The following is a 13,130-nucleotide window of genomic DNA, read 5'->3' as shown; positions in this document are numbered from 1 at the left end:
GCAGAGAGGCAGGCAGAGGGGGAGGAGGAAGCAGGCTCCCTGCTGAGCAGAGAGCCTGATGTGGGGCTCAATCCCAGGACCCTGAGATCATGACCTGAGCTGAAGGCAGAGGCTTAACCCACTGAGCCACCCAGGTGCCCCTGTCATATAACAATTTTTTTTTTAAGATTTTATTTATTTGACAGAGAGAGATCACAAGAGGCAGAGAGGCAGGCAGAGAGAGAGAGAGGAGGAAGCAGGCTCCCCGCCGAGCAGAGAGCCGGATGCGGGACTCGATCCCAGGACCCTGAGACCACGACCTGAGCCGAAGGCAGAGGCTTTAACCCACTGAGCCACCCAGGCGCCCTATAACAATTTTTATAGCAAATGCAGAAACACACTTAATATAGTAGAGCTTTATTTTTTTTATTTTTTTTATTTTTATTTTTTGGCTCATGTCAGGGAGTTAGCAGTAAAATACAAATCAGTGAATTCTCTGAGGGAATAGACTAATATTATTCCAGTAAGACATTTTCCTTGTATCCCCAAGTACTTTTTAGAAGATGTAAGGAGTGGGTGGCTGGCCTGACCATTAATGAAAGCCTACCATTTTTCCACAGTAAAGAAAAAGAAGAAAAAGCCTATGTCTTTCACCCATCTTTGATTAAAGATGGGTTGAGGTTATTTTCTCTTTTGAAAAACCTAGAACTGTCTCTTAAATTTGAGGGAGTGTAAGAAATAAAAGTGTGCAGGCAGGTTCTATACTATTTGGCAAGGAGACTTTTGTAAAATTTTAACTTTGGTTAAAATATAAAGTTGGGAGTGCCTGGGTGGCTCAGTGGGTTAAAGCCTCTGCCTTCGGCTCAGGTCATGATCTCGGGGTCCTGGGATCGAGCTCCGCGTCGGGCTCTCTGCTCGGCAGGGAGAGCCTGCTTCCCTTCCCCCCTCTCTCTCTGCCTGCCTCTCTGCCTACTTGTGATCTCTGTCTGTCAAATAAATAAATAAAATCTTTAATATATATATATAAAGTTGCTTTTTCAAAATAAGATGCTTGGTTTTAGAGACAAAAATAAGTAAATCTATTAAATGGAGTGCTAAAGCAGTTGCCTCTGCAGTTGTTGCCATTATGTGATTTATGCCAACAAACATAAAAGATAAACTGAGTTTTCCTTATATTATTTTAATTTTGGTGGGGAAACCACTATCCTGTACTTTTAAATGGGACTGTGCAATTCGAACTTGCAGTAAGATTGGAATATCTGCTACACTTAAGGGTTGGCTTATGATACCTGACAATATTACCTATCCTATTTGAAGATGTTTTGCATTTATGTAGTTATTTATGTATTTTTTTTTTAGGGTTTTGTATGACTGGAAAGAAAGATTGAAACAGGGATGTGAAATTATTCAGACTACTCCCTATGGACGCCCTGCAAATATTAGTGGCAGTACCTCATCACAAAAAATTTATATCACTTTCCGAAGAGCCTCTGAAAACATGACTCAGAATACATTGGCTGTCACAGACATATGTATTATTGTACCCAGTAAAGGAGAAAGCCCACCACACACATTTTGCAAAGTCGACAAGAATCTCAATAACAGTATGGTAAGTGACTCTTTTGTAGTGATAAAATTAGCCACTGATGAAAGGAGCATAATTTAAAATCTCTGAAAAACAGCATAACGTAATAAGTGAATTAAAAAATAAGTTGTAGGGTTTTTTTTTCTTTTATTTATTTGAGAGAGAGAGAGAGCACCTAGTGGGGAGGGGTAAGGGGAGAGGGAGAAGCAGACTCCCTACTGAGCAGGGAGCCAGACAGGCTTGATCCCAGGAGTCTGAGATCATGACCTGAACCAAAGGCAGATGCTTAACCGACTGAGCCTCCCAGGCACCCCTAAAAATATGTTTTTAAAGATGTTGGATATTTTATTTGGGGGGAAGTACTTTAGTTGTACTTTCAAAAGGAGTTGTACAAAAAGTTTGCTTGCTTGCTTGCTTGCTTTTTAATTAAAATAATATTTTTTCCCTTACTGGAAAAGTAGTACACTAGCTGAGGGTAATCCCTGCACGTAGATGCCATAAACTTATGTATTTGAGGACATGGCTTCCCTACATTTTTGGGAATCATCAGTCTTTCTCTATTGGATTATTTCCTCCAGCATGCAAAGCCTGTTGCAGTATAGCCCATCTTTACAAAACTCCTTGACCTCTATGTCCACCTCCATCCATTGCCTCATTTTATTGTTCTCCTTTACAATAAAACATCTCAGATGAGGGGACTGTATTCAGTCTGCTTCCTCACTTTGACTCTCTAACTATAGAAAGCCTAACTATAGGCTTTTGTCCCTATCATTCCACCAAGATTGCACTTGTTGAAACCAATGGTCTTGATTTGTAATTTTTCAGTAGGTTTTAACACAGCTGATCACGTCTTCCTTCTTCAAACAATGGCAGGAAGATAAGATGTATTCTCTTACTATGTACTCTCTTGCTTTTTCCTCCTACCTTACCCCATTCCCCTTCTGCCTTTGCTAATCCCTAACCACTACACAATGCAGTGCTACAGGCTCAGAGGGCCCAGACCATTTATCTTTATCATCTGAACTCAATCCCTTGATGATTTAATCATTTAAATATAAGTTAAATACAAGTGGTTGGCTTCTAAATTTATGTGTCTAGCTCGGACCCCTGTAATTCATCTCTCCTTGAATATCTTATAGAATAAATCATCGCAAATTTAACATGTCTAAAACTCAACTCTTTGTGTGCCCATTCCAGCCTGTTTAGCCCGTGGTCCTCCTCATCTAGTAAATGGAAGTTCCACTCTTCTAGTTGCTCAGACTAAAAACCTTGCAGTAATCCGTAACCTTTTTCTTCTACTTTTCATTCACTTCTTCTGTGAATTCTGTTGACTCTAATCTCAAAATATATCTTAAACCTGACTACCACTCACCCTCTCCATTGCTGCAACGCTGGTCCAAGCCATAATGCTCTTTTAACAGGACTGTTGCTATAGTTTTCTAATTTAGGAAACAGGCAAATTTTCATATAAAGGGCTAATTAATAAATTTTGCAGGTCATATATAGTCTCAGTCACATTCTCTTTCTCTTTCTCTCTCTCTCTCTCTTTTTTTTTTTAATAACAATCCTTTAAAAATGTAAAAACCTGGGTGGCTCAGTGGGTTAAGCCTCTGCCTTCGGCTCAGGTCATGATCTCAAGGTCCTGGGATCAAGCCCCACATCAGGCTCTTTGCTCAGCCGGGAGTCTGCCTCCCCCTTTCTCTCCGCCTACCTCTCTGCCTGCTTGTGATCTCTCTCTCTCTCTGTCAAATAAATAAATAAAATCTTTTTTAAAAAAATTAAAAATAGGGGCGCCTGGGTGGCTCGGTGGATTAAAGCCTCTGCCTTCGGCTCGGGTCGTGATCTCAGGGTCCTGGGATTGAGCCCCGCATCGGGCTCTCTGCTCAGCGGGGAGCCTGCTTCCCCCTACTCCCACTTCTCTCTGCCTGCCTCTCTTGTCTACTTGTGATCTTTGTCTGTCAAATAAATAAATAAAATCTTAAAAAAAAATTAAAAAAAATAAAAAATTAAAAATAAATAAAAATGTAAAAACAGTCTTAGCTCAGTGTACAAAGCAGGCCTTGGGTCAGATGCAGGCCATAGTTTGCCACATCCCTAGTCTAACTGATCAAGGCTTCCATTCTGCTTCCTACAACCTATTCTTGAAGCAGCAAGAGCAATCCTTTTAAAACATAAATTAGACCATATCACCTGGGCTTACAACCTTTAATGGCTTCCCATCTCACTCTTAGTAAAAGCCAAAGTCCTTTCAGTAGCCTTAAGGCTATGTATAGTATGTAATTGTCTTGGTCCCATTTTGCTATTTTAAATTTTAAAGAAAAAGAATTTTGTGCCCCCTGCCCACCCCCAGATTGAGAGGAGAAGCAAATTGTAGATCTTTGAAGTGGAAGTTCTTGTTCTTATTACTTGTTCTTACTTATATCTTTTGTAATCCCTTTCCAGGATTACAAATTACAATTTGTCCTATGTCCTTTCAGACCTTTTTGTGTGCATATGTGTGGACATATATAAAATGTGAATAAATTTATCCTTTATTTTTCAAAAACTGGAAATTTTTATATATTCTGATGTAAACTTTTTTCCACTATCTGCCTTCATCACTTGATAATAACTCTAATTCTTGTAACAATTGTATAATATTCCAGAATATAAAAGTGAGGAATGATGATTACAAATTATTTCCAGTTTTTCCCATTACTAATAATTATGCTACTTTGATCTGTGCCTTTTTCTTTGTATATTTATTGAAGTGTCTTTGGAAGAATAAATAATTATAAGTGGAATTGATGGGTCCCAGGGTATGCTGCACATTCTGGAAATTGTTGACACACTGCTCTGAAAGGCCTGTGGTACTTTGTACTTTCGTTAAGAATACCCTTTCCCAGGGTGCCTGCGTGGTTCAGTCAGTTAAGCATCTGCCTTCAGCACAAATCATGATCCTGGGATCCTGGGATTGAGTCCTGCATCATCGAGCTCCCTGCTCAGTGGGGAGTGTGCTTGTCTCTCTCCTTCTGACAATCCCCTCACCCCCACCCCATGTGCTCCCTCTCTCTGTCTCCAATAAACAAATGAAATCTTTGAGGGGAGGAAAAAAAAAGGTTAAACCAATTTATATCCTACTAACAAAATATAAAAGTTTGGGTTTTTTGAAAAATAACTGTCAACAGTTGGATTTTTAACCACAAATTTTCAAACTTAATTTTTATTTATTTATCCATTTATTTATCTATCTATCTATTTATTTATTTATTTATTATGTTCAGTGAGCCAGCATAAGCACTGGGTGTTATACACAACTAATGAATCATTGAATGCTACATCAAACTTTATTTCTTAATGATCCCAGAGCAAATATGTCCTGTTATAACCATGTAAATGAATACTTTGCTAAGATTTAAAAGATTTATACATATCTCATTTATGAAGTTTTATGGGAAGTAGATTTTTTAAATTATTATTTATTTTCTCTTCTTTTAAACGGGCAGCGTTAGAAATACCGAAGGTTTAGATAAAGCTAGAAGAGGAAGAACTGAAATGTATTGACATGTGGCTGGATACAGTGCAGATTTTGTAACCCTGAAAAATGTTTGGAACTCCCTCAGTAGGATAGTAAAGTAGATTTGTGTTGTAGTGGTTAAGGTCAGTATGGCCAAGTGGTTCAGAGTACAGACTCTGGAGCCAGAGTGTCTGAATATGCATCTTAATTCTGACATTTACTGGCTCTGTGACCTTGGGCAAGTAACTTAGTCTCTCTATGCATCAATTTCACAATTGTAAAATGAGGTTAATAGCATCTAACTCATAAGGTATTGTGATGATTACATGAATTTAGAACTGTGTCCCAGTACATATACAAAAGTACTATATGTGTGTTATCATGTTATCTGTAAGCATCTTCCAATTCCAGATTTTCTTTAAGAAAAATCTGCAACTTTACATAGCAGCAGTATTTATGTAAAATCTTTAAATAGAGGGGTGCCTGAGTGACTCAGCTGGTTAAGCGTCTGCCTTCTGCACAGGTCATGATCCTAGAGTCCCAGGATCAAGTCCTGCATGGGACTCCCTGCTCAGCGGGGAGTCTGCTTCTCTCTCTGCTCCTCACCCCACTTGAGCTCTCTGTCTCACTGTCTTTCTTTTTGTCTCTCAAATAATAAAGTCCTAAATAAAATCTTTAAATAGGTAATTCAAAAAATGGATATTTGACAGTATCTAACTTGTATCCTAAACAAATTATCTGCAGCAATGTGACTCCTAATTGGGTGACCATTTTTTTGTCAATAGCCATTCACATATAAAATGCCCCATCCTTTCATGCCATCCTTCCATCTTATTTTGGCTTGGTGATGACAGGTGAGAGTTGGAGAAAGTATGCTGGAGAAAAAAGATCATAGTAGCAAACAAGAGTTTTACAGGCCTTATGTGTTACTAAGAGTGATGGCAAGAAGGGCTTTTGAACTTCCATGATGTGATGTCCATCTTAATATCATTTTAGATTTGATTTGGTATTTTAGCAATATTGTACAGGCTCACAGGTACTTCCCATTTCCCCATTGGTGAATTTTCCATTTATTTTGTGAATGTGTCCGTTTTTGATTCAAAGTAAATTGACAGTGTCATCAGAACCATTTCCAGGTTTTATTAGTTAAGCAAGGTGTTCAAGGTAGAGTTACTGCATTGAAACTGGAACCAGAGATAGGAGTTTCTGTTTTTCCTTATCCTGAAACATTGGTCCCAGTATTGTCAGAGACCATTTACTCTCTCCTAAAAGAAGAAAAAAGTTCACATCACGTGAACAGAAATAGTCTCCATCTAAACTATTGGATTTGAACTCCAGATTATGTGTAACAATTTAGGGTAGCGTCTGGTGCACAGTAAGTGCTATATAAATGGTAGTAATACATTTGGTTAACTCTGCTTCAACAAGTCCCTATTATGTGTATTTAATGTCTGAGGAAAAACTTTTCTTTTTTTCAGTTGTATTGAAATATAATTGACATTCAGCAGGGAAGAGTTTTGTTGTTGTTATTTTTTAATTTTATTTTTGCCCAGTGTTTAAGCTCTTCCTAAATTTTTCAAGAAATATTACAGGAATAAAATCCTCTTAAAATTTTTTTTCTTATTCTTAATCTAGTGTCAGTCCTGAAAATAGGGAAATGTGCCTGCTCTTAGAAATAAATGTCTTTTTTAAGCGATGGGTTGTGGTTTATATCTATTAACAATCTTTGTTTCCATCAACTATAAGGTAATAAAAGCAAATTTTGTTCTTTGGAGCAGATGCATAATGACTTCTTACTCTTTCAGAAAATTTAAAATAGGCATGCAATATAGGAAACTTATGTTCATATCTAATGTATATATAAAGAATCAGGAAATGGTTGGGTTTAAATTATTGATGTGTTGATAATACCCAGCAATAGTTATGTAGCTGACTCTTGTTTTTGAAGATTGGGTAGCTTGAGTGAAAGTCATCTACTAGGTTTCTAAACCAGGGAAACAAAGAAAAATCAATCTAATGGACATGAGATGTATGTTGAAACTTTCCTCAAATTCCTGCATGATTTGTGTATCAGTCTTACAGCTTTGGCCTCAAAAAGAATCTCCCCCACCCTCCCATTAAGCTTATAGAAAGAGTTTTCAAGAATTATTAGTTTTTAAACTTTGGACTGTAAGCCTTAAATGACTTGAACTTTGAATGATTTAGAGTAGAAGTATATTTTAGAGCCAAAAGAGAACTTAAAAGTACTCAGGTGTTTCAAAAATGCTAGTCAGGGTGCTTTGATTCACACAGCTAATTTTTGGCAAATTTGGGACCATCTACTCCATTTTTGACTCACTGAGAGTATTTTTTTTATACTCTATCCAAATGGTTCTTGTTTTACAACCTTTTATGAATGTCTGTATTTAAAAAAGTAGAATTATAGGGATGCCTGGGTGTCTTAGTCGAGTAAGTGTCTACCTTCAGCTCAGGTCATGATCCCAGGGTCCTGGGATTGAGTCCCCCATCAGGCTTCTTGCTCACTAGGAACCCTGCTTCTCCTCTGTTGGCTGCTTCCCCTGCTTGTGTTTGTGCTCTCACTCTCTCTCTACCTGACAAATAAATAAAATCTTTTTAAAAAAAAGAGTAGAGTTATTAACTAAGTAAATCATGTTCCTAATTCCCTCCCTCACAAAAAAAGGTATCTGAAACAATGTTTTTGTCATGTAAACCACAATATGGGTAATTTATTTAGAAGTTAAACATTTCTAGAACAGTGATTCCTCCTACTTTCTTTTTCACTGAACCGTGTATGCAAAAAAACTTCAGAAAACCCTCTTTTAGTATGGTTCTTTTCCTTTGGAACTCCATATCTTTTACTGTCATCTTTAAGTCCCTGTTTTTTATTTTAGAATGTTCTTCTTGGTTTCTACCATATCCAAATGGTCATGTAGTTCCCTTCTTATCATCACAAAGGTTATCATTGAGGGTTTTTTGTTATCTTTACAAATTGGCTATTGAGAACTGGAGTTGGGACCTATCAGTAGAAGGTCTTTTGTTTATATGTTTGTACACACCTCAGAAACTGTAAGTTTCTACATTCATAATATCCACTTGACTTCTATATACATCCATTCTTTTTTTTTTTTAAGATTTATTTATTTGAGAGAGTGTGTGTGCAAGCAGGGGGAGGGGCGAAGAGAGAGGGAGAGAGAATCTCATGCAAACTCTGTGCTGAATGTGGAGCCTGACATGGGGCTCGATTCCATGACCCTGAGAGCATGACTTGAGCCAAAAACAAGAGTCAATCCCTCAACTGGCTAAGCCACCCAGGTGCCCCTATACATCCATTCTTTGATGCAAAAGTATTAAAACATTTATAAAAACAAAATGCCAACATAGCAATGAGCATAATTTAATGTCCTAAGCATAATTTAACATTCTAGTTTGCTGGAGACCCATGAAAAATGTTTAACAAGAAAAATTTCTAGATGAGGAGTCAACATACTGCATCGTTGTTTATAATAACCTCTCCTCCACAAAAGGAAATAATCCAAGTGTCTGTCAGTATAGGAATGACTGTGATGGTTTATTTATTAATGAAATAATACCCAGCAGTTCAGATGAAGAAATTAGATCTCTATCAACTTTACTAATTATTAAAAACATACTAAAGAGTTTTAAAAAAAAAGCAAGCTCTAAAAGCATATATTCAGCATCTCACCATTTATGTTAGATTATAAAGTACACAAAAGAATAATATATATATTTACAGATGTGTGGTAGAAAGTTTTTGAATGCATATGAATGAAATGCACTAACCTCAAGCTAGTAGTTAACTCTGGAGGACAGAAAGGGATGGAAGATGAGCCTTTAGCTAAACCTATAATTTTTTTGTTTCTTTATGAATTAAAACATTTGAAGCAAATATATTAAATTATTAACATATTTTGTTTAATCTAGGGGATGATTATATAGTTGTTTGTTAAAACAGTCGCTTAGTAATTACAAATATTTCTTGGGGCACCTGGGTGGCTCAGGCAATTAAGCATCCATCTCTTGATTTCTGCTCAGGTTGTGATCTTAGGGTTGTAGGTCAAGCCTGTATCTGGCTCTACATGTAGCTTCAGATTTCCTCTCTCTTCTCCCTCTGCCCCTTCCCATGCACATTTGCTCGCTCTGTCTCTCTCTCTAAAATCTTTTTAATAAGATTTCTTAAAGTAAGTTATTTTCCTCTATATTTTGTCTTTGGTGCTGTGAATCTGTCCCCACACATTGGCTTTTAGGGGCACGCCATCATGTGTGCACAAACACATCCTTTCACTTTCATTCAACAAATATTTTTTAAACATTTATATGTAATAGGCACTGTTTTCAGTGCTACAGATAGAGAAATGAACAAAATAAAGCCCTTACCATCATGGAACCTATATTCTAGTGGTGGGAAGCAGATAATAAGAAAATATACAATATGCCACATGGTAGTAAGTGCTATGGAGGGAAAAAAAGCAAGACGGGATGATCAGCGGAACTGGGTAGGGTAGAGGGATGATTGCTATTGCATAAGATGATGAAGAAAGGGCTCTCTAATGAAGTGACCTTTGAGTTGAGACCTGAGGGAGGTGAGGAGTATGCTGTGTGCATGTATCTATCACCATCTGATGTCAAGTAGTGAATCTCCCAAGTTATATCTCCATTTCAGACCTCTTGCCTTATCTGCATTTGATTCTTCACTTTGGTTGTCTAATAGATATTTCAAACCTATCATGTCTAAAAGTGAATGCCTTTTCTTCACCCCCCAGTTTCCTTTACCCATGTCTTCCCCATCTCAGCTGAGCTGGGACTAGAAATTTGAGACTCCTTTGGGAGAAGCTGTTACAGAAAACAATGGGACTGAATGTATGAGATCATTTACAGAAAGAAAAGGAGAGATCACATTCAATGATCAGGAAAAGAGAAAGAAGGAGACTGAGGAGTGGCCAGAGATTTTGGTGGGGAGGTGCCCGCAGAATGTGATGCCTCAAAAGGCGAGAACATGTTTCAGGGAGTCATTAGTAGTGTCCGTATCTGCTGAGGTTAAATGAGATATGGACTAGGAAACAACTGTTAGACTTAGCGTCATTAAAATTGTTAAAGTGTTCTTTTAAGGAATGGTGTGATTAAAACTTGATTGGGAATTGATTCAGGAGAAAATGGGAAACAGGAAATGGATATAGCAAACTACAACTCTTCAATTTTGGTATAAAGAGGTGCAGAAAGATCTGGCAATATTGGAAAGAGGTTGTAGAATCCAAAGGCAGTTATACCCATGAGTAGCTATTTCTTGATCATTTCTGCCCAAAGTTTGGAGTTAGAATAAAATCTAAATTGTTATGGCTTAGTTATTTTAAAGGGTCATGTTATCGCTATTACAAGGGCAAAGCAACATTAAATATCACCTCTGAGAGAAAAGTGGGCAAAAACTGCAATAAAATGCTGGCAAAACAACCAACTAGAATTAGCTTACAGAAAACTTACTACATTTTAGATAATGTATACTGGAGATATCAAAGAGATTTCATTTTATTAAATTACTACCTTTTTAAATTAAATATTTCCTTTTTTTTTTATTCAGTGGGGATCTGCAGTGTACTTATGTTATAAAAAATCAGTGGCAAAGACTAACACTATATCCTACAAAGCTGGTAAGTATAATTTTTCATGGAATACTTAACATATATTATGAGGCCAGTAAACTTTAAGGAAAAAAAAAATCCTATCTTATGATGCGCTAGTGTCAGGACTGGGACCACAACCCATGTCTTTTTTTTTTTCTCCTGTTTTATCTTATCTTTACATTTATTGAATACTTAATGGAAGACTCTTTTTAAAGGAGCTGGGGTAACCATGCTAAATATTCCAAAAAACTAGTATATGCATATGCTTCAAGGTAGTGTGACCACAAACTGAAGTTTTAGGATTGTGTCCATATTTGTGTATGTTGCTTCAGAATAATCTTTTCTTGTTTGTCTTACTTAGCCTTCGTGGATGAAGCATGATAAATATTAATTAGTTATTATGAATATTTACAGTGTTTGAGGATTAAAATTTAGATGTATCCTACTGAAGCATTCAGTTATTTGATGAGCATATACGTAATGTAATGTTACTAAATATGTTAAATAATAAAGCATTTTAGCATCATTCATATTAATGAATTCAAGAGCTGATGACTTAATATTTATTATTGTTTTTATAGGTCTAATTTGTAGATATCCTCAAGAAGATTATGAATCTTTCTCACTCCCAGAATCTGTTCCCTTATTTTGTTTACCAATGGGTGCAACTATTGAATGTTGGCCACCCAATAGCAAATACCCTCTCCCTGTGTTTTCTACATTTGTGTTAACTGGAGCCTCAGCTGAAAAGGTACTATGTGTTTTAACTAGTATTATCAAGTCTTAAGTTCTATATAATGTAGGCAACAGTAGCAATAATTGGTTAAATTGAATCTATTGTACATACTTCTTCCACTTGATTAAAATAACTATATACAGAGGTAAAGGAAAAGAGAATTTTCATTCTGTCCCATACACCCCAATGCTTTTTTGTGAATATGGTGAAAGATTTTTTCATCATCAGATGATGGTACTTTACTGCTTCACTTTCTGTGATAAAGTTTTGAGAGTAATACAAAAGACATTATTAAATATGCAAAGCTATTTGGAATTATAGACTATTACAGTTGGAAAGAACCTTGGAAATCATCTAGTCTAACATCCTTATTTTATAGATTGGAAACTGAGGTCCAGAGAAGTTTAATGAATTGCCTGAAGCTGGAATATATATTCCCTTATCTGACATTCTGTCCCACTGTCTACTAAATAATTATTTTCAGTTACTTTCTTATAGAGAATATTGATAAGTTGCTTTCACTCTTCAGAAAACAAACTCAATTTAATTAAAACACTTTTTTTCAATAATGAGATGTGAGAGTAGCACTGTGAAGTTGTGTGTGTGTGTGTGTGTGTGTGTGTTAATGTACTTCAAGAAAGCAACAGTGATGTTTGCTCACTGCTGTGTTCCTGGTACCTGGCACCTTGCCTGGCTCTTGGGCATATAAATGGCTCATAATGGTCTAGCTTATAATGGCTCATGCATTAAATATTTAATGATGTGATTTGAATAAATGATATAAGGAGTATTTATTAAATATATTACTTGTTTTCCAGGTCTATGGTGCTGCTATTCAGTTTTATGAACCATACTCTGAGGAGAATCTTACAGAAAAACAGAGACTTCTTTTGGGATTAGCATCATCAGCAGATGGGAAATCTGATAGTTCCAAAACAATTCACACTAATAAATGCATCTGTCTTCTTTCTCACTGGCCTTTTTTTGATGCATTCAGGAAGTTTTTGACTTTTCTGTATCGTTATTCTATCTCTGGACCTCACGTCCTTCCAATTGAGAAGTAAGTTAGAGAAGTATTCTTCAGTCAAAATTTGGTAGATCTTTCCATTATGTGTGGTATGTTTGTAATGGTAATTCAGTAAATTTTATGTGGAAACTAGGTTTTTCAAGAGTTATTTGGAAAAAAAGTTTGGTTATTTCAATCAGGTAGTATTTCTCTATTATACTTTTACAGTCACGGTACTTTATTTTCATTTTGTTTTAAAGTTTACTTATATATTTAGTGATCTCTGCACCCAACATGGGGCTCAAACTCCTGACCCCGAGAATCGGGGTTGAGTGCTCTTCTGACGGAGTCAGCCAGGTGTCCCACATCATGTTATTTTAAATGATTTTATCTCTTAACAAAATGAAATAAATGTTTCATTTTTGATGTTCTTGTGAAGTTTGGAGAACCTAATTGGCATTTTTTAATTAGGATCTTAGGATTTTTTATTAGTTTTGTAATTCTTATTTTTCAAATAATTTGGGTTTATTATGAACTTTTAAAAATATTCCCTACTATCTTTAGATATCATGAATTTAAAGGAAAATTAGAGAAACACATTCTTTATTCTATTGAATAATGTTTTATGCAGTAAAATTTGTTGCAAGTGAGATCTAAATATCTTCATTGTCTATTTGATTATTGTTTATTTT

The 13,130-nt window shown here is 36.1% G+C and overlaps 1 protein-coding gene across 1 annotated transcript in view; it reads left to right on the top strand.

Annotated features, from left to right (window-relative positions):
- LOC111153278 (DENN domain containing 4A) overlaps positions 1 to 13,130 on the top strand; it is a 123,768-nt gene that overhangs the window by 46,951 nt on the left and 63,687 nt on the right. Inside the window, exons 4-7 of the mRNA XM_022512201.1 lie at positions 1,339 to 1,588; positions 10,654 to 10,723; positions 11,278 to 11,447; positions 12,251 to 12,492. Coding sequence (XP_022367909.1) covers positions 1,339 to 1,588; positions 10,654 to 10,723; positions 11,278 to 11,447; positions 12,251 to 12,492 — 732 coding nt within the window. The remainder of the gene's footprint in view (positions 1 to 1,338; positions 1,589 to 10,653; positions 10,724 to 11,277; positions 11,448 to 12,250; positions 12,493 to 13,130) is intronic.

Source organism: Enhydra lutris, unplaced genomic scaffold, assembly GCF_002288905.1.
Source record: "Enhydra lutris kenyoni isolate GAN:26980312 unplaced genomic scaffold, ASM228890v2 scaffoldscaffold31, whole genome shotgun sequence".
NCBI classification, from domain to species: Eukaryota; Metazoa; Chordata; class Mammalia; order Carnivora; family Mustelidae; genus Enhydra; species Enhydra lutris.
The sequence above is the reverse complement of the archived record's forward strand: the minus strand, read 5'-3'. Positions and strand labels throughout refer to the sequence as shown.